Here is a 22,655-nt window from a genome sequence, read left to right as displayed (position 1 = left end):
TGTTTTACCTAGTCTGAATTTTATTCAGATTCATTATTTCAAATTAAATTGTGCATTTTATTTTTCATTTAATTTATTTATGCAGTTATAATTTTATTAGAGATTAGCAGTAACTTTTTTATTTTCATATTAGTGTTGTAAGTGGTCTTGGAGGAGCTGGTTATGTTTGGTCACATAGACAGTACGTTCTATTTATGAGGAGAAATAAAAAGATGAATGCCTTTCTTCAAAAGAAGTACGTGAGTATTGTTTCATTTCTTTTTTAGTTATTGTAAATAATTTTATGTACATAGTGGATTTTATTGTTATTTAATGTTCACTGATATTTTACATGTCATCCTCTTTATTCCAGCTTTCTATAATTCTTTGTAATTTGGAATTGTAGACCTGTTGTTTTTACTGGCTTGAGATGTCTTAAACATCTTTTATTAAGACTTTTACTGTTGTATGTTCTTCATTACAATTAAATATACACATTAATGCTTGAAATTGTTCAGTAGTTCATTGTACTATATGTATTAGATGCCTAAAAAAATTTGAAATTTTTTTAGGCATCTAATACAACTTAATCTTTTTTTTTATATTCAATACTATTACAGAAATCTAAGATTCACTATGCATGTCAGTGCATCACTTAGTTACCCCATAGCAGCATTGCAAACAGCAATGTAATCCTCTGTTATCTGTTTTCAAGTAATAACCTTGTAGTTAGTGTCTGCAAGAATTGTTAAATTTATTTACGGTGTATTTCAAGACAATGTCCCACTGAATTACTTAATTAAATCCTGAATTCCTGCTTTAATTTTTCAAGAGTTAAAACATAAAATAAATTTTATCCTATTTTTTAAAAAAAGAATGAAAGAAAGGAAACTTAATCTGATTCAAATATATGTTTTGGGGTTTTTATTCAAATAAAACCTTTTATTAAATATATAACATAAGCTGCATCTGTTATGTTAAGAATCACCAATAAACACATCACTCACTAACTGAATGTTTTCTTGATCTTTTTTGATGTACCACATCTTTATTTATTCTATAATACAGTATGAAAGTGAATAGCCAAAAACTGTTAACATCAGTTAAAAAAACGATTAATAACAATAAAATGTTTGGTATAAAATATGGTATTGAAACAAAAGTTAAACAATTATAACATTGTAGGCTAACTATAATAAATTATTAAAAAATGCAGTTGAAATTTTTATATCCAGACATTTGTTAAACTTATATTGTAATGTAACGAAAACAGTCTTTTTTATTTTTCTCTGTTTATCTAATCTTTTTTTCATTTCCATTTTACTACTGGTTTGTAATAACTAAAATAACCTTTATAACCTGTTTAACTCAGTGTATTGAATATCTTGTCAATATGTCGTGTAAGTATTTTAAGTTTCGTATATTGTTAAATAGATGTAGTAAAAGTATTTAGGACGGGAAGGTTAATGAGCCATTATTCAGAATAAGAAAACATTCAGCATTCAATCATTTCGTATAGTTAAGACATAATCATCTCTATTGCAGCTTGACTGAACTTATAATTTTTAAATACAAAAACAAAGTAATACTTTTTAATAACTCAAATAGTATTTTTCAATATTACCTACAACAAACAGTAATTTTAATAACTATTTAAAAGCAATCACAGAAAGATAAATCACATATCAGAAGACAGCTTCTGCAACCTTAAGAAATACACATGCATATGCATGCCTAAGTGTTATGACTAATAGTTAATGAAAATAAAACATGTGTAAAAAATAAAATTCACTTAATAAAAAATATGTCTGACAATTTTTAAATAAGAACTTATAAATTCAAAAATGTTCTTTTCCTAAGATCCTATAAAACATCTACTACATTATTATCAGAACAAACCTAATCATTAAAAATTTTCTTTTTAACAAATATATCTTGGATAAAATGGTCCTTATGTCAATATGTTTGCATTGGTTTGAGTTTTCATATGTTTTCGTTCTGCCATAAGTAATACCTTATCTTATCATTTTTCAAACTAACACATTCATCTGAACGTGGTCACAACTCCTTTCATATTCATCAATTTCTTTGATATTCTGCTTTATTTATTATCTTTATCTTGATTTATTCGACATATTCTGTTTTGATGAGAAAGCCAGACAGTTGTACTTCTCAGAGTCAATATGTCGTGTAAGTATTTTAAGTTTCGTAGATAAGATAATAAATCTAATTTAAATTTTTTGCGATCTCAGCTAAGCATTCAATTTAAAAACACAAATTTCACTGATGAAAAAACTTATTAGCTGTGGTATCACAGGAGTTGGTTACGATTAAATATACTTTTATTTTTTTATATGAATACACATGTAAAATGTGAGTTGTCACTTCAAGATGTTGAGTACAGAGTGCTACATGAAGTTTCTTGGCTCCTTACTTTTCTTATTGTTTCTTAATGACCTACCTCAACATCTTAAACCATTCATTGTTACCCTCTTTGCAGAGACAATTGTGTCTATACCTCAAGGATAATTATTTCTTAAGGAATAGAAAATCGTCCATTAATTCAAAAAATTATTCACTGGATGAATTGTAACCATCTAACTTTAAATATGGATAAAACTGTTGCATTGTGTTTCTCAGGTAATCATAACTTTACGGAACACGTGGATAGAATCTCATTAAAGGGTATGATAGCATTTCTATTGGTCTTAAAGTGAAATTTCTAGGTATTTTATTAAATGGTAAGTTTTTATGGGATGATCAAATTGATCTTGTTTGCAACAAAATCATACTATTCTGGTTTGCTTTGAAGTTTTTTAATAAAATGCCAAGCCTGTCATCATTATTAACCATTTATTAAGCATATTTATATGCTTGTCTAAAGAATAATATCATCTCTTGAGACTTCCTAAGAAGCCCTAAAAAAGTTGGGGTGGTGGGGTGTTGGAGAGTTGGGTGCTTTCTAAAAATAACATTTTGAAGGTACAAAAATGGATTGTCAGACCATTGTTTGGGTGCCCAAAAGTATAATTCATGTAGAGTGATGTTTGTAAAATTAAAAATGTTAACTTATCCTTATATTTATGATTGTGTGATCTTTGCTGAAAACAATTTCTTAAGAAATAACAGTATCCATTTCTTCCAAACAACTGTTTTCATGTAATTCAACATGATATTATGATTCTTTTGCCATTTTTAATCAATTTCTGAAGCTTTTAAAGAATCTTCTCAACAGTTTATTCATCTTTTGAAAAATTTGCTCTTACAGAAGATTAGTTTGTCAATGAATTTTTAAATAATAATAATTAAAATATTAAAAAACCCTGAAGTTTTTGTTCCCATTAAATGCGCCTATAAATATGTTCTTAAATAATTTTCAATAATGCCTTCTGAATTATGATTTATTTTGTCATTTATTTTAATATTTTAAAGAATTATGTGTTTATCATAGCTTTATTTTATAAACTTAAATAAATAATTAATATGAACTTTAATTACACTGATCAACAATGATTTTTTTAAGTGAGAGTGAATAACTGATTCTTATAGTATTTTTCATGCCAATTTCAAATATGAATTCAGAATTCTTCTATCAGGCTTAGATTTTGTAGCTACCATTCTTATTTTCAGGTAGTATCATGAATGATCAAAGCATAGCATTTTGTGAACATATTTTATTATATTACTTATCAACTAAATAGCTTTTGTTTATTAATTACAGCCCCGTAATTGTCGTCACATTGATTTGTTAAACATTAGTCATCATGCTTGTTATATAAATACTAATTAAAATGAACAAGAATGTGACATTCTTCCTATGTTCACCGTACTATAAACATATTCATTCATTCATTAGTTATTTCTGTCGTTATTATATTTACTTATAAACTGTCGTGCAGACTAGAGTAAGAGAAACACATTCAAGTATGAGTTCTCATGTGTAAAACATTAAATTTTGTAGCAGGCTTTTGTATTTGTAGGTATATGTTGTTCAGTAAAGCGAGTGTATGTTTATTAAATTATTGTGTTTATAAAAGTGATTCTTCTTAAGCAATATAAGTTGTTGTAATGTATTAACAATACCTCGCAGTTACATTAATCATCCAAACAATTTCTGCTACATCTGTGGTGAGGTAACGTTGAAGACTCAGAACAGAAATATAATTCCACTGATAAAAATGACATGAACTGTATTTTGGATGTAAATTAGGTGATCAGGACAAATCTTGGGCTCTTCATATTTGCTGTGCTTCTTGTATAACACTGTTGACTGGTTGGCTCAAGCAGAAATACTGGCATCATGACTTAAAGATGGCATCTATTATAATCAAACACTAAAACACAGTGCTTTCTATGACAGACAGTCAGAATTTGAACATTTCTTCTCTCAGTACGAAAACTTAGTATATGGTAATGATGTGGACTCTTTACTGGAAGCTTTGGGATATATGAATTATCCTGATGATTGGTGACTTTTTATTGACTTTTCAAAGTTTAGTTTGAAAGCTGTTATACTTCACATTGGAAATAAATACCTGGAAATACCATTAGCATACACTGTTCATATGAAGGAGTCTTATGAAAATATGAAACTTGTATTGAACTGGATTCAATATGAAAAATATATATGGCATATTTGTGGGGAACTGAAAGTAATAGCATTTTTACTTCGACTGCAACTTGGATACACTAATTTCTGTTGCCTTTTGTGCGAGTGGGACAGCAGGGACAGGATAAACCATTACATAAAAGAGCAATGGCCAAAGAGAAAAGTACTGACTGTAGGAGAGATGAATTTTGTTAGTCAGGCATTAGCAAAATGAGAAAAAGTTTATCTTACACCACTACTCATTAAGAAGCTAGGTTTATTAAAACTTTTTGTTAAAGTGTTGGATCGTAGTGATGCAGGGCTTCTGTTTCTAAAAAAACAAATTTCCTAATTTAAGCGATATTAAAATAAAGGAAGGTATATTTGTTGAACCACAAATAAGAAAACTAATGAGTGATCTGGCATTTGAAGAATGTTTGAATACCTTGGAGGTTGTGCATGGAAATCATTTCAAAATGAAGTAAATAACTTCCTTGGAAACCATAAGGCCACTAACTTAAGAACTTGTGACTAAACTCTTTCAGAACTATAAAGAACTCGGGTGTAACATGTCGTTCAAAATCCATTTCTTACATCCAAATTTGGATGTAACAATCTTGGCGCTATCAGTGATGAACATGGAGAAAGCTTTCATTAGGCGATACCTACGATGGAAACATGATACCAGGGAAAATGGAACCCAAAAATGTTAGCTGACTATGTTGAAATATAAAGAGAAAATTTACCTACAAGAAAGAGAAAGAATCTACCTACAGCAAATTACAACAGAAAATCCAAAAGAAATAGATATTAGGTGGATATAAAATACATGTGATGTATTGTTATATTACGTTCCACTTACATTTTTTGTTTCAAAAGAAATTTCAATTGCAAAAAAAAACTGAGCCCAATAGAAAAAGTCTTTTAACATATATGAAATCAGCAAAAAAATTACTATAAGAATCAGCTTTTCATTCACATTAATAAACAAAAAATTAAATCATGTTGACCAATGTTATTTCTATTATAGTAAAAAACATATAGCAAAATGATAATTAGATACATAGTTAAAAAGTACCTACAACTGTAATACCTTCCATTTATATCAGAGGATATTGTTCATATTGTAATTATAATGAAGAAGGAATGAAATTCAGCTCTTTGAATGTCATAGTAAAAGTTGCTCTACTTTGACATTTTGGTAAAGAATTTTATGTTCAGTGAAGGATGATAAAAAATATCTTAATCACCAAACAAACCTTTTTTTGTCATAAACATGATAAATAATAAGCAAATGAGCAAATATCTGCTAAGAGCAAGGTATTCAAAGTATGAGAAAGACTTGGATCCCCCCTCTCGCTCTCTCTCTCTCTGTGTGTGTGTGTATATGCGCACACATGTGTGTGTATGTGGGGGGTTGTGTGGGTGTGTGTATATCCATGCACACATACCCATGTGTGCACACACTCACATATGTAGAGGAAATAGAGAGAAAAAATACCTGTTTGTCTTCAAAAGAAATGATAAGTACAAGGTTTGATCAAAAATACATGGAATTTTTTAATTTCCCAGGCTGTATAAGTCCAAATGTCACAATTTTTTTTTGTTATGTTGGTACATTTTACCCTTAATATGTTTACATTGTAGCCATATTGGATACCTAGTTTATTGTTGGCTGTTGAAAAGGTTACATGTGTTTTGGTATAGTTGGTAATTTTTAACTTGTGGAAAAAATAGAACAAAGAATTTGCATTAAATTTTGTGTTAAGAATGAAGTAAAGTCCACCACTGCATTGGAAATGTTGAATGCTGCTTTTAGCAATTCTTCTGTGAATAAAACAAGCATTTACAAGTGGTTCAAATATTTCCAAGAGAGCTGTGAAGATCTTGAAGATGATGAGTACCCTGGATATCCCAGCACATCAGCATCTGACAATGTCGAAAAAGTGAAGAAAATGATTATGGACAATCACCGAATCACTACCAGAGAGTCAATAAGGATTACTACCTGTAAGTTCTATGCCGTTTTCTTGAAGCAGTCTGAAGAAGATGATTACCATTTTAGCTAATATAATTTCTGTAAGATGTCATTCATGTCATCCATAGACAGAAGTACATGTACCTTTCCATTATGAGTCTTCCTAGCTTTATTGGTAACCAAGTCAAAGTTGGTTATTTTAATTATGCCGTCTTTCTTCATATGTCTTGTCTACACTGCAATTTATTAAAGATTTTTAACATAAATAGTAACTAGACTGATAATATCCTTTGCTGTTAACCTTCTCTTCAAATGAAATTCCAGAAGGTTATTTGCTATATTATTCTTCTTACAAATTTTGCTGCACTATAGACAGGTGGATATTTTACTTCTGTAAATGGTAATAAAATCTGTCATACTGTGTGATTTTCAAATCTACTGCACTTCCCATAGCAGTTGCAGTATTATGTACATTTTCTTCTTCGTTTTTTGTGACACCATATATTTCAATTACTTCTTTTTGTATGTAGTATTTCCAATTACATTGTTCTTGAGTGTTGTTCATGTCATCCTAGTTTAAGAGATTAATCTGATACAGAACTTTCAAAGCTACAATCTGATTTGTTAGATTAGCTAACAGTTCTCATTCATGTTTCAATTAATTCTTGTTGCTGCTCAAGCAGTAATCTATTTGCCTTAAGCTTTGTTGGCATGCCTCATTAAATTTAAAAATACTGGCTTTCAATTTCTTTTTGATTTTCAGTAATTTTCAATGACATACATGACTTAGGATCATTCATTTAGGATCATCATTCATTTAGGATAGCTTTCCATCTTTCATTATTTTAGTAATAATCATTATCATCATCATCAGAGAACTGTTATTAAAAAGTAAAATGCATTACATTAAAAAAAAAAAAAATTGTTATATAATGGATGTCAGTGGTAAGTAATGTTTTACTCATATTTAATAGAAAAGTAAGACGAATATAAAATGTAATATACCTTTTTGTTAGTGTTACTGGTGTAAGGAAACTATCACTCTCATAATTAATTTGTAAATTCTGTATTGCTATCTTTTTGTATTGTATCTTTATAAATACATAGCATTTGTAGCTGTTCCAATTCATAATTAATGAATTTGAGTTATTATTATGAACTTATTGTTATTAAAATAAGTTTTTTTATTATCTACAGTAATGAATTGAAGTCTTATCTCTTATTAAATGTTCCACTACATTTGGTAATGCACAGTTACCATTTATAACTGCATATGTTTTAAATTATCTATTTGTTTTTCCAGTATAAATATAGTCACACTGGGCTCAGCTGATTTATATCAAATACATTAAAGTTTATTTTATTGTCAAATTTATTTCAGTATCTGTAATGATTATTTGTTGTGATTTATAAATTTAATATTGAAAAACTTAACATTCACCATAATAACCAAGAAATAGATGAATTTAACTAATCTAATTAAGAAAAATCTTAATTTTATTGAGCCTGCTGATGAATGGAAGAATTTTAATTGGAAAAAAGAAAAGTGGAAAAAGAAAAGGCCTAAGTAGTATGAAAATATTTTGTCCACTAAAATTAGTTTTTCATTGTGTACAGTAACATTAAAAATCAGAATTCAAAGCCAGAACCCTGAAACACCATGAAGAGTGTAAAATAAAACAAAAATCATGGTTGGTTTTAGAAAAATAGCATTATAACTGCATAAACTTTATCCAAATTACATCTAACTAGCTTACAGTCAGATGCAAGAAAAATTTTGTAGCCTAATTTAAAATAAATCCCTTTCAGCACGCTGGAAGGCGGAGGTAGATTTCACGGGTGCTAAGTAGGAGATAAAAAAATATTTCCATCTTAAAGTTAAGAAAAATTTCAAATTTACTCAATATGACAATGGATATATGTGAAAAAAGTTTTACATGTTTAGCATACTATAAGTCTCATCTTCTTACAATTCCAGCAACATTTTGTTCATCCTTTGCTGTAAAGTTTGGTCATATAAAATACTGTGCCTATTAAGGGAGGTATGATTCTTTTTTGTCTTCGAAACCCCATTTTTTCAATCCCCTAAGCCAGTGGATGGTGATATCAAAAAAATTTACTTAGATAAGTTTTAGACCCTTTTCCAAAGAATAGTAAGAACTTTAAATGAATTTGATATTTTACTTAATAGGAAAGTTATAGCAATATTTTTTAAATTATATTTTATATATTTTATATTTTAAGATAAATAAGGATGATAACGTACGAGTGAAAGTGAAGTGTAGGCTTGTACAGTCTCAGTTCTACCATTCCTGTGATGTTTGGTTAATTGAAACCGAACCACCAAAGAACACTGGTATCCATGATCTAGTATTCAAATCTGTGTAAAAATAACTGGCTTTATTAGGTCGTGAATGCTGCAACTCTCGACTTCCAAAATCTTGTCTTCTCAAATCAGCTGATTTGGGAAGACGTGTTCACCACTAGACCAACCCAGTGGGTTGGTTTTGGGGTCTGGGGTATGTGAAACGTGGAGATAAGTTGAAATTTTCCGAAAGTTGAATCATGGTACCCATTACAATAGGTAGTTTTCCTTATGAAATCTACCTAAAAGTTAAGTTAGAAGCATGAAATATAAAGTTTTTTAGTGTGCCTTTTGATAGATAAAAGAATTATTTATAAATTTGTGTCAGTTTTAATGCTAAGTACTAATTCGTATGTAGAATAAAAGAATAAATAAGATTTTACTGATTGGTGCTGGTTTAGTCAGTATAGATTAATAAAAACCACAATCTTAAAGTATTAGGATGTAATTAAATTTAAATAAAATTGGCACTCAAATGTGTGAATCAGCAAAAAAGTCACATATTTAGCAATAAAAATTAATTCGTGAGTTCAAATCAAGGACGTTAACTTTTGGAAGATGTGTCTAGAGTGACACAATTGCTTAAACTAATTATATGGAAACAAAAATATGTCAGTGACATATTACAACAAAGTACATAATTAATTTAAAAGAAAAAGATAATTCATTAAACAGAAAGCAAAATAAATTAACTTAACAATAAACAAAAACAAACTGTTACACCATCTTCCATTAGTACTGTGTTATATTTGCATGTTGTTACTTAGGTAACACAAGTAGGTGAGCAAGTTCAGAAGTGCAGTTTTATATGAATCTATTTATTGTTATTCTGTTGATTTTAGATTAGTGGTCAAACCATTTTTAATGCAACTTATAAAATGAAATTACATAATCCTAATGAAATCTTAGATATATATCTATGGGGAGAGTTAAAGATTATTGTACAATTTTAAAAAATATGGTTTTTTCCAAATATGGTTTAATATTACGCAAGATTTGTGTAAATTATATGTTTTATTTAGTTATGTATGTTGCGTTTAGTTATGTATGTAATTGTGAAAATAAAGAACTATAAATGTATATTATGAAAATAAATACTTAAAACTCATCTCTAGTATTTCAGTCTGAGAATCCAAACATATAAATCTTACCTGAAACCCCCTTAGTTTTAAAATTTGGTTTTAGAATGTTAAATTTAACCGACTCTCCATGCATTTGGTTAACTGGAGGTCAAGTTTGGACAATTTAGAGCAGGAGTGGATACATTATCAACTTTATATTGCCACAACCATGTATACATGAAAATTGATGTCTATGTTTTATAATGCCAAGTTACAAACATGAGAAAAAAGCTTCTTTAATTTAAAGGAATAGTAAATTGATAGTCCAACAAAATTTTTAAGTAGATAACTGAAAAGTAGTATGAGAATTAATAAACCAAAAAAATGAGATTTTAATGAAGAAACACTGCAACTAGTTTAATTTTTTTCATCCTAAGAAGTGCATCTAAATGATGGAATGTCATTTAGTGAAGTGAGTATCAGTATTAAGTTTAATGTTTTAAGAAAGGGATGGAAAAATTAGGTTTTCATAAATCAAAATATGCAAATTGCTTTTATGTAGTCAAAACTGTATTTAGAATATTTTTTATGATACTTAGCTTGTGAAGAAGAGAAATAAATTAGTTACTGGACAATACACTAGTTGAATTTTGAGGGAAAGGCTTAGGAAGAGTTGTCATACTTTGAAGTGGAATTTGATGAGAATAAAAATGTTAATCTAATTTTACTGACTGACTATTCAACATGAATCAGTGTTATGGACTTGTTCTATATAGGAAAGTCTGTCTAGTAAACCAAATGTGACATTTTTTCACATTTGCCCCCCTCAGCAACTATGTTAGCGAAGTTGAAGCATTGCACGCCGTTGCGGCTGAATTGGAAAAGCTAGTTTCTCCTTTGAAAGCAATATTTTTGGTCGACTCCCAAGCTGTTATACATAATCTATCGCACAACATCCAAACAGACTGCCATAGGACAGTTGAGTGTAGAAGACTGGAAAGCTTGGGAAATCGCGGTTGGACACTGATGTTTCAGTGGATACCCAGTCATGTCAACATATGTGGAAATGAGAAGGCCAATAAACTGGTCAAGTCAGGAACGACTCTACCTCAACCTAGTTTCCCCGCATCCTTGCATTCATCCAGGACACTGGTCGATACAGCGGTTGACAGATGGAATAAACAACGCCTCTCCGAGATAGCTGCTGGTAGGAGATGGTAGACTTTGGTCACTGATGGTCCTATCAACCCCGGCCTACCACGTGCGGTCAGCGTAACTGACTTCCAACTAAAAACTATCTTGCTTGTCACCTTCTTTGCATTTGTGTGCTGCTGTCTCCTGAGTGTTTGCTGTGTGGTTACGGGACAATGGATGTTGATCACCTGAGAGATTGTCTGGCCTTGGACTACAACCAGCTGGATGAGAGCCTGGTGTTTACAGAAGCCAGTCTTTATTAGTCAGTGTGTCGCCAAATGGCTTTTAGCCAAGGACAGGCATTGGCTAGTAAGTAAGTAAGTACATTTATTCTTTACTTCATTCTAGTTCTAGTATGTGAAAAATCTAATTTGCTTGCAAGACCAGAAAGGATTCTTTTAGTGTTGTACTTTAGGGATATTTTTAGATCATGTTACTGGAGCAGTTATAGCAATGTTGGAAGAAAGTGAAAATAATTCTTCACTTACTCAGGAGTGCTAGAAATCTTGGATGTTCCCTCTCTAAAGATGAGGATTATCTGCATAAGATGAGTGATGCTTATTGGAGAGGTGACTGACAAAAAAGATAAAGTGTAAGTATTTGTACTCTGAGAAGTACAACTGTCTGGCTTTCTCATCAAAACAGAATATGTCTAATAAATCAAGATAAAGATAATAAATAAAGCAGAATATCAAAGAAATTGATGAATATGAAAGGAGTTGTGACCACGTTCAGATGAATGTGTTAGTTTGAAAAATGATAAGATAAGGTATTACTTATGGCAGAACGAAAACATATGAAAACTCAAACCAATGCAAACATATTGACATAAGGACCATTTTATCCAAGATATATTTGTTAAAAAGAAAATTTTTAATGATTATGTTTGTTCTGATAATAATGTAGTAGATGTTTTATAGGATCTTAGGAAAAGAACATTTTTGAATTTATAAGTTCTTATTTAAAAATTGTCAGACATATTTTTTATTAAGTGAATTTTAATTTTTTACACATGTTTTATTTTTATTAACTATTAGTCATAATACTTAGGCTTGCATATGCATGTGTATTTCTTAAGGTTGCAGAAGCTGTCTTCTGATATGTGATTTATCTTTCTGTGATTGCTTTTAAATAGTTATTAAAATTACTGTTTGTTGTAGGTAATATTGAAAAATACTATTTGAGTTATTAAAAAGTATTACTTTGTTTTTGTATTTAAAAATTATAAGTTCAGTCAAGCTGCAATAGAGATGATTATGTCTTAACTATACGAAATGATTGAATGCTGAATGTTTTCTTATTCTGAATAATGGCTCATTAACCTTCCCGTCCTAAATACTTTTACTACATCTATTCAACAAACTAACACATACCCAGGCAAGCAAAATGAACTACTGCTTATCAACCAACTATGTTAAGAAAATTTTGTTACTACATTTTCTTACTGGTATAAAGGAAAAAAGAAACATTGTCAATGAGAAGTAGTTTGCAAATTTTTAATTAAACATTGTTAATGAAAGAAGATTGGCAATAATGTGTATTTAATGTGAAAAATGACATACAGATATTTCCTACAACTAGTTATGTAAATTGCTCCCAGAAACTCTATTATGAGATGAATGAAACACAATTTAAAGGTGAATCATTTATTTCACAATTCAGCAATTAAAAAATTTTTTTTCAGTCAGAAAGATTATCTGACCACTACAACAACTCTATGATACTTTTAAAGAAACTTATATTAAAAAATGTCTTAACTATTTTATTTTTATCTTACTCCTGTAGATGCAGAGCAGTTTCTATGAATTATAGTAAATTTTGTTTTGTGTATAATTTAAAGAAGACTGCTAGCTCAGGCTCTAGAGATGCTACTTCTTATAAGTATCCAAATCTGATCTCTGTTAAGAGGAGCAGATATAAATGTTTGATACCTTCATAACTTAATATTTTTTTTATAAATCACAATATTATGTTTTTGTCCATAATGGGCAGTGGAAATTGTATAAAACTATTAATTTCTAATGACTGACTGAGATTGTTTAAATTTAATGCTTTTTAAAATTTGTGCTTTTACAGTTATCTTCATTGTTACTGAAGATGGCAACAAAAGTGATTTAAAGTGTTACAACAAGTTTTGACTTGTTATATTAAAATACACTTTATTCTGTTTGCCATTAATAATAAATTTATCTTTTGTGGAATATCAGTTTCTTAATAAATGTATTAATTGTCAATTAGTATTTTGTAAGCTACTTCTGATTTGATGTTATTCTTAGTAATTGGTGGCACAAATTTATAGTGATTAAATACACTCATGAACCTTCTAGCAAGTTATACAAGGATCATAAGCTTAGCCTTATGCTACCAGTGATTTAGAGATAAACATTACAGTTACCACTGGTTTTTGTTGATTAAACTGGATCACTGCATTAATGCTTTAATTTTTATTGTGAAAGTTAGAAGATATTTATTTTATCCATTAGCATTTGCTGCATGTTAAAGATTTTTTTATCCTACTCCTTTTTGAGTATAGGGACTGTATTAAAGAAAAACATGAACATAACATAAAGTTATGTTTCAGAATACCATAAATTTTTAAGTTACCACCTTATATATTAAAACTGAAGATACCAAAGTGGCATCATATTAACAGAGTTTGAGTGATTTTAATTTGCCAGTGTTTTCACATTCTTAAGGAATTTCTTTCTTTTTATACAGTAACTTTTAACTTGGCAACTCACCTTTCTAATTATATGGAAATTTGGAAAGACCTTTTCAGAACTATGATAGAGGGCCTTGCTCAGCCATGCTGCTACTGAAAGGGTGTTTTGAAAAGGCCAGCTGGAGACTTATTTTCATGTATTTAGAAAGCGAGTCATTTTAAATTTACTTTTGTAAAACTTTAAATCATATTTTTTCATGCCAGACGATTAAAAATATGTAGCTGGTAAGCTGATTTAAATTTAAAGCTTTTACCTGCATGTTATTGTAACCTGTTTTATTGTTTCAGCCGGTTCTTATATCCAGGAATAGTTGTACTTCTTGCATCGTCTATTTCATTTCCCTTGGGTCTAGGACAATATGTGGCTGGAGATCTTAACACGCATGATCAGGTAAGTTTTATATTATTTTTAATTGTTTGATGCTTACAATGATTGATTTTAAAAATTTTTATATGTATATATATTATCTTATTTATTAAATTTTATTAAAAATATTAAAAGATTTATTTTTAGAATTTGAATTTTGTATGAAGTTTTATGTTATTTTAATTTTTAGGTATATTAATATTTTAAAGATTTTAATCTACCATAATTTACAGATTTCCTTTGTATGAAAAAAATATGTTGAGAATTTCATCAAGTCATACTTTCACATTTCATCATGCTAATCTATGAATCATTAAGAAATAATTATATTGTTTTTATGATATTCAGTAAAAATTCTCCTTAGTCTGTTCTAAGAAGCTTTTCTATGAAATATTCATTGTAACACAGAATACATGTACATAGAAAAAGCACTAATTGTTTTCAAAGTTAATCAATCATACTTAAAATGTGCCAGGTCATAAAAAAAGAAAAATAAAGTACATACAATTAAATTTTATATCCTCTACCCATTTTTGTTATGTAGATGTTTATTTTGATATTTATTAGCCAGGTGCTGATGAATTTCAAACATTTTGTATTATAAACATGTTTGTAAACTGTATGCTAACATGTAAACTCTGTTAAATAAAGGTCTCCCATTGTAAGCTGATGATTGTTGGTGCTGTAATAGAATGATGACTGCATATAAGTTGGGGAGGGGAATAGAAAAGATAGGTTTGATGATTTAAAAAAAAACTTCATTTTATAAACATGCAAATTAATCGCTATGAAGTTATTACTAGCATATTATTGTAAATTCATATCAAATTATTCTTACATTAGTTTCATTCATAGTGTACTACATACTAAATGCTTATCTACATTCCATGCCACAGCTGTATGAGTCACATGTTAATAAACAGTTGAATTATGGTTCTGTTAATTGAAAGGAGAGTGTTCCAATCAAAGTATTATCTTTAGGGACTTTTCGCTGGTACTCATTTAGTTGTTTTTTTTTTTCATATAAATTGTTGAAAAGGATTTTCCATACTTTTGTGTAGTTACAGTGTTTGTGTATTTGGTTAAATATGGTGATGTATGAATCAAGTTATTAAATGATCAATAAAAACAAGAAATCAGATAATCTCATTACTTAATTGGAGCAAGTTCAGCCTCATTGTTGTAATGATAGCAATGTATCAGTCGTGTTGTAATACACATATAAAGGAAGAAGTTGAAGTCATATTTTGAGATAAATAGGGGCAATCAAATTTCAGTACACTGGATAAAAGTTGTACGAAAGAGAAACCGTAATAATGTTTAAAAGTTTTAATTCAACAGCTGTTAGAAGAATTGTACACAATTTTTACTTAGTTGGGAAAACAGTGCCAACTTTAAAGAAATACTTTATAAACTAAATTTAAATGTGATTTAAAGTGGCAATGGGAAGAAACAAGTTTTAATGACTATATTAAACAATTTTGGATATAAGTGGCTGGTGACAACCAATAGTAGAATATTTTTGATTGAGAGAAAAGATATCACCACGAAAAAGAATTTCTTACTTAAATATCATCAAAAAATGTTGAGAAGAAAAGAGACCTAGAATTTATATAGATGAAAGAACCAAATAGCATACTAGTATTTACAACAAACCCTAGCCTTGTGACAAAGTGGAAAAACTCCCAAATGTGGCAAGTAGTAAAGCCAGGAGTGGCTAAAATACAGGAATATTTCCTTAAAAATTAATTGTTTAAGGCAGGGTTGAACAATTCTTTATTGTCAACCACACTTTGGTTGATATCCATTTGCATTGAATCCATTTGTAACTTATCGTTTTGATAGCACTTTACAAAAATACAGTCATTCTGTTCTTAGACTGACTGCCTCATTATTATTCATAGTTGATCTCATTTGGTGAGTAATTAGTAGCTGTATGGCCAATAAAACATAAAACGTGGAAAATTTTAGTATTCTCATTAAAGATTTCATCAATAGATACTGGATAAGTGATGAGAGATACTGGAAAATAGTGATGAAAGTGAGAAATACTGAAGAAGAGGTTCAGTTGGTCAGACTATCAAAATTGAAGAAATGGATTCATAATTCAGATAGAATACATAAAAATCTTTTATAATTGTTTAATTACGTCTACAATGATTACAGCCTAAATTCAATATTTATTTTTTTTTTTAGGTTTTTAAGTTTCATTTACATTTTAATATAATATTTAAAAATAAATTTCACTTCATCATTTATTCAATTTTAAATAAAACTGTGTTTAAAATTTTGATTAATTAATTAATTAAATTAACCATTTACCATATTTATTCGAGTAACCCCCCCCCCCCCCCGAATAAACCCTGCACCTCGATTTTCCAGACCGAAAATCTAAAAAAAAAAATCGAGTATATACCGGTATTTTAAAGTGAAACAGATATAAAAAAATATGTAAATACGAAAATATTCAGAAAGTAAAGCATTTAATTCGTTCATTAAAATGACAATATTAATATTACATTAATAATTAATTACCGTAATCAGAATCAGTAGGCCAGTAAAACGAAAAGAAAGCATCATGTTGAAAAGGATCATTTTAATAAACTTTTTAGTATGGGATTTTATCAGCCATCCATTTACTGTACAGTTATTTTAATGCAGATTTGAACGGTTTATTAATGCAGACATCCAGTGGTTGCAATAGAGATGCCAATCCGCCTGGAATTATTACATGGTCTGTCACACCTTTTTTTAAAATGTCTTTCACTTTATCAGTCCCCCGATAACTATCCATTACTAGCATACTGGTATTTTTTTTATTAAGTAAATCTCCTGATCGCTTTTGCCATACACACCTGATCCAATCTAAAATTAAGGTTTTGTCCATCCAACCTGATTCCTGTGCTTTGATAATAACTCCATTTACCTGTACGGTAGGAAGAGTTTTTCTTTTAAAACAATGTACGAAGGTAATTTTGATCCATCAGAAATAATGCAAAGCATAACAAAGCATAACCTTTGTTTTTCATTACCACCAGTGCGAATCGTAACACTTTTTTCACCTTTTTTGTTTACGGTTTTGTCAAATGGTATTTCTAAATATACGGGGGTTTGATCAGCGTTTCCTATTTGAGAAGGCAAATAGCCTTTATCCTTTTCTAAGATTTATTATGTATTTGTGAAAATGTAATATTTTTTGCTCATAAGCGACTGGAAGTCGTTGAGAAATTGTCGTCTTTCGTCTTATTAACAAATCATTTCATGCAAAAAATCCTGTTATCCATCCATGTCTTGCTTTAAAATCAATTTTATTCAATGATTTAGCGATTTCACGAGTATATGATTGACACATTTCTGTTGTGACAGTATAACCGCATTTCCTTTTTTCCATAACAAAGTCATACAATTTTTTTCTATGTCTGTATATTTTGGTTTTAAGCCACGGAAAGCCCTTTTATTACCAGTGCCTTTCACCAGAAGTTGTTTCTTCTTATGCCAGTCTCGAATGCAGCTTTTCATCTACGTCAAATTTTCTTCCTGCCGCCCGATGTGCAATTTTTTCAGTTTCTTCTATAATGTGCAGTTTTTCATTTACTGTAAAAGATCGTAGACGTTGTCCTTTTGTACTCATTTTAATGCCGTAGTTAAAATAAATCACCGTATTAAACTTTACCAGATAAACTAAACAGATAAAATGCACATAACAGTCCACATATACAAACAGTACAATGACTGTGGCGAATAGACAAGACGACGTTGGGTAACTGATACTGTAACTGTAGTGTCATTAGAACTGGATGCAGCCTATACAGAATGAATCAGTTTTATAAAAATACTGTAACTTCGTTCCTATCGATAATATGAACAGGATGTTACTAATTAAGGATGTATTTTGTATAAGCGGCATCCGGTATTGATAAACGAAAGCCTAATGTAACAATATTTATGTGATTGAATTTAGGTACTTCTAAGAAAACATTTACTTTACATAAATTATCCTGGCTAAAGGCTATGTTTCAAGTAAGCCCCACCACCCTTATTTTTTCTCTCCAATTCCAAGAAAAAAAGTACAGGAGGTACACGAATAAATATTATTTTTCATAATTAAAATAGTCATTTCATTAATTAACTTAACCTTAACATTAAAATATCAATTGAATTTCATAAATAATTTGTTTACATCATGATGTAAACAAGCTTTATAAATATCTTTATTTGAGATTATTTTGTTGTATAAAACTGAAGGGTTTACAACACAATGCTAGTGTAAATAGAATAGATTTTAGCAAGATTATAGTATACTGCCGCTTGTGTGATAGGCAGTAATCAAGTAATAGCACAGGAATAGTGAATGATGATATTATGGGTTGCCCCTATTTTCTGAGTTTGCCTCAGACTAACCCTCACAGTTAATAGGTGGTTTATGTATCATTGCCAAAATTTTTACAAATGAAATTAAAGTGGTGATTCATTTAATGCTGGATGTTTTCTATTTCGAGTTTGGACTTTGTATTAATTGATGACTTCCAGCTGATGGAATATATTCATAAATAGCTTTAATTGTTTCATTTGGTTGAAAATAAATGGTCAGGCGCATCAAACAAACAAAACTGATTTTGCAAATACCGTTAAAAAACAGCTGAGAGAATACATTTATGATGTTTTTATTTTTTTAAAACAAGTTCTCATCCTCTTCAGCTTATTTTCTACCAGTATCAATTAGATCTTGGGTTTTAAAGGAAATGGCTAAGAAACACTTCAATGTAGATCTCCATTATAGGGAAACATGTCTAATTATTGTTGGAAAATTTTGCACTTAGCTGTAAACAAAATAAACGACAGTTGAATATGGTGATTCAAAATATTTTTAACAATATTTGTTTGTGTATATGCATATTATGTTTTGATTTTATCAAAACATTAATTGTAACACCTGTGCCTTTCATTAGGGAATTATGGGTTTAAATTCCAATTAGGACTAGCGTTTTTCTTATACTAAAAAAATTTTATCTGATCTCCAATAAATTTAAAGAAAGAGTGTAGTGTAATTGTTCACCTGTGTTTTGTTGATAAAGGGAAGTAAATTCCATTGCCATTCATGTAAAATTTAAGATTCAAAAGGATTCCTTCCTTGTAAGCAGGCTATGAAACTTGTTGGTTCCAAATTTTCAACGTAGTAGTGCATACAGTATATGCGTGAGAACAATGATAGCAATACATTGTGTAGAAAGTGTGCAAAGAGTAATCAGTGAAAAGGCAATGAAATTAATTTTAACACTATCTTACTATTTAACACGTGCTTCTGGCTAGTACTGTCTTTTGCAGATATTCTAAAATGAACTCGGCAAGAATACCCATTAACAAAAAATGACAATTTTCCAATCTCAAATGTAAAATTCAGTGTGATGTTTTTGTTACTCAGACTATCATAAATTATTTTAAATCTTAATGAGTTAAAAAAAAGTGAAAATGAAATTTATTACTATAGAGAATGTTTATAAAAGAATAAAAGAACTCCTTGTTTCCAAAAAATGATAATGAAATAATGGAATTGGTTATAATAGCATCTGGTTTTTGCATTTATGTTCATTATGTTATTAAGTTTTTCATCACGAATATTCATCGTGGTTGGCAGCACTGTGTGCCAACCTTCAGTGCATGTCTGGTTGGCAGTCTCACTCTCAGTCATGATGACAAAGCAGAAAGCTCAATGCATGATTTGGTTTATTGAAACTAGATCGGTTATCACAGTTCAGCGTAATTATCAACGTGAGTATGGCGTGGTTTAATCAGTTTAAGGAAATGGGCAGTATCTTAAAGGGAAAGTCATGAGGCAGGCTGTCTGCAACTGAACGGAATGTGGAATGGATCCGAGCATCTTGTAAATGTAGCTCGAAAAAGTCATTAGCAAGGCGAAGCTTAGTTTTAGGAGTACCTAAATCTATAGTGTACAAAGTGGTACATAAGATGTTTAGACTATATGTGTATAAGATACAACTTTCACATGAAATCAAACCCAGTGACAGCGAAAAGATTGGAGTTTGCAGCTCTAATGTTTAATAACATTGATGAAAATGAGGACTACTTGAAAAAGTCATGTTTTCAGATGGGCGGCATTTCACATTAATGGATCAGTAAATCGACACAATTGCAGGATTTGGGATCAGAGCCATGGCATGACATTATCGAACATCAACATGATTCTTGTAAAGTCAATGTTTGGGGCAGACTGATAAATGACCGTATTGTGGGCCAGTTTATTTTTGTAGAAAGGAAAATCAATGGGGATATTTTTCTTGTGATATACTCAAACTTTGCATCTTTCCGCAGATTGTCGATATTGAAGAAGAAAAAGGATTAATTTTCTAACAGCTAGGTGCTCCACTGTGTTACGGCAACTGTATCTGCTGTATTAAACATTTGGTTTCAAAACAGGTTGACTGGAAGAGAAGGGCTGATATATGGCTGAGATATGGCCACTAAGGAGCCCAAACATGACCCCACTAGATTTATTTTTGTGGAGGCATATGAAACACATTGTTTATTTGGAGAAAATCCATGAATCAAAAACGGGAGAGGAGTGTTGCAACAGTAGCATCCATTACATACGACATGCTGGTGAGTACATGGTACAAATTGAAATGAATGGTACAAATTGAAGTGTATAATGCTGTTTGAATAATACTTGAAACCAAGGAGTTCTTTTATAAACACTCTGTAGTAATTAATATTATCAAAATAATTTAATTATATTAGCACAAAATTAATTGAAAAATGATAATTCTTTTATTAAAAAGTAATTGTTATGATATAACAAATTGTAGCATTACTTTTCATCTACTTCTGCAAAACGTTTGTTACTGAATGTTGGCTTAGTAGATCTTATTGGATATTTTTATTTTCTTCAATTCTGGTATGTCTGTAGTGTAATTAGGTTTGAATATCATTTCCCAGTTTTTGTGTACTTCAAGGAAACAATTTATTGTCGTAGAACATAATTTTTTCTGTGTCTTATTAGGCTACCATGTTTAGCAATTAAAGTCATACTAAGTCAAACAAAAATTGGAAATGAAGTGGTTTTCTGTTGCTTTTTTCAATGTGGAAATATCTTGTTCCTTCAGTTCATTAATTGAACTGTTATAATTTTAAAATTAACTAAATTTTGTATATTGGACAAACTCTTGACTGTAAATATAATATGTTTTTAGGTTGCAGGATTATTCAGTAATTTTACATGGACAAAAGGTTATTTAACTGTTGAAGAAGCTGAAATACTGAGACATTGGACAACTCAAAATACCGATGTGTTTATTAGTCTTTGTGGCTTCATGTTGTATACTGTAAGTTATCAGTATCAGTAAAATTGTTACTTAAGTTTATTGTGCTCATAGTTAGTAAATAATAGAAAAAACTGCTATACAGTTAATTCAGTTTTTGCCTTAATATTATAGTATCTGTGTATAATAAATTTATATTTGTTTACTTTTAAGTTCTCTATCTAAGAAAGTTAAAGTGCTGTTGATGAAAGTTTCAGTATTTTAAAAGAATTATGTCTAAAGTATTTTTTAAAAATGTCATTAAAAATTCTGTAGGCTTCAAAGAAATGTAAGAAGTTGGAAAACTTAATATGCAGTCAAGAAAATATTAAATTTTTGTTAAAGTATAATACATAGGCCCTTCAATAAAAAATTCAACCGGTTGGACAAAAAAGGTAAGGATAAGAACTGTTTCTGAAATTAGAATTTCATTGATTCAAGAGGAATATGGAAGGCAGAGTAAAGATGTGACTCTGTTGCATGACAATACTTGTGATTCACTGTCCAACTGACAAAAGAGACACTAATGAAAATTTACTGGGAGTTGCTTCACATATAGTGAAGCACCATCATCATTAATCTGATGCTTTAAAAATTATCATAGTTGAGGGCATTACCCACCTGTTTGATCTACACCATAGTCTAGTCAACTGGTTGTATAGCCAAGAAGTTTTAGTTTCATCAATAGTGCTCTGTAAACCTGTATGTTCTGACTATCAAAAAGAATTTATAGTACTGTTTTCTAAATGATGAAGATTAAACAGCAATGATAACAATTTTGGACTTAATGAAGCTGAAGTTTATTTTTGACTTAACATTTTTTTTATCATTAATTTATTTATTATTAATATTGTCACTTTTTGACAATATGATTAATATGAAAAACTGTGTTACTGTTCCTGTGTGTATTTAAATTTTCTAAAATTTAATGGATTTGTTGGGGTGTTAGGGATGTAGATATGTTAAGAAAATAGTAACTTCTCCTTTAGGCAAATCTGCATTTTATATTAGTCTATTTAGACATTTCAAAAAATGAAAAACAGGATAATTTTAATTTGTTTCATTTGCCTAATTGATGAGTTCTA

General features: G+C 29.7%; 1 protein-coding gene across 3 annotated transcripts in view; it reads left to right on the top strand.

Annotated features, from left to right (window-relative positions):
• Window positions 1-22,655, top strand: part of ClC-a (chloride channel protein 2) — a 296,284-nt gene that overhangs the window by 208,071 nt on the left and 65,558 nt on the right. For all 3 annotated transcript variants that reach the window (XM_075377089.1, XM_075377084.1, XM_075377096.1), the window contains 3 exons: window positions 134-235; window positions 14,176-14,278; window positions 21,463-21,594. In XM_075377089.1, the coding sequence (XP_075233204.1) occupies window positions 134-235; window positions 14,176-14,278; window positions 21,463-21,594 (337 nt within the window). The remainder of the gene's footprint in view (window positions 1-133; window positions 236-14,175; window positions 14,279-21,462; window positions 21,595-22,655) is intronic.

This window comes from Lycorma delicatula, chromosome 1 (assembly GCF_047948215.1).
Source record: "Lycorma delicatula isolate Av1 chromosome 1, ASM4794821v1, whole genome shotgun sequence".
NCBI classification, from domain to species: domain Eukaryota; kingdom Metazoa; phylum Arthropoda; class Insecta; order Hemiptera; family Fulgoridae; genus Lycorma; species Lycorma delicatula.
Note: the sequence above shows the minus strand (reverse complement) of the source record. Positions and strands in the feature narration are given on the sequence as shown.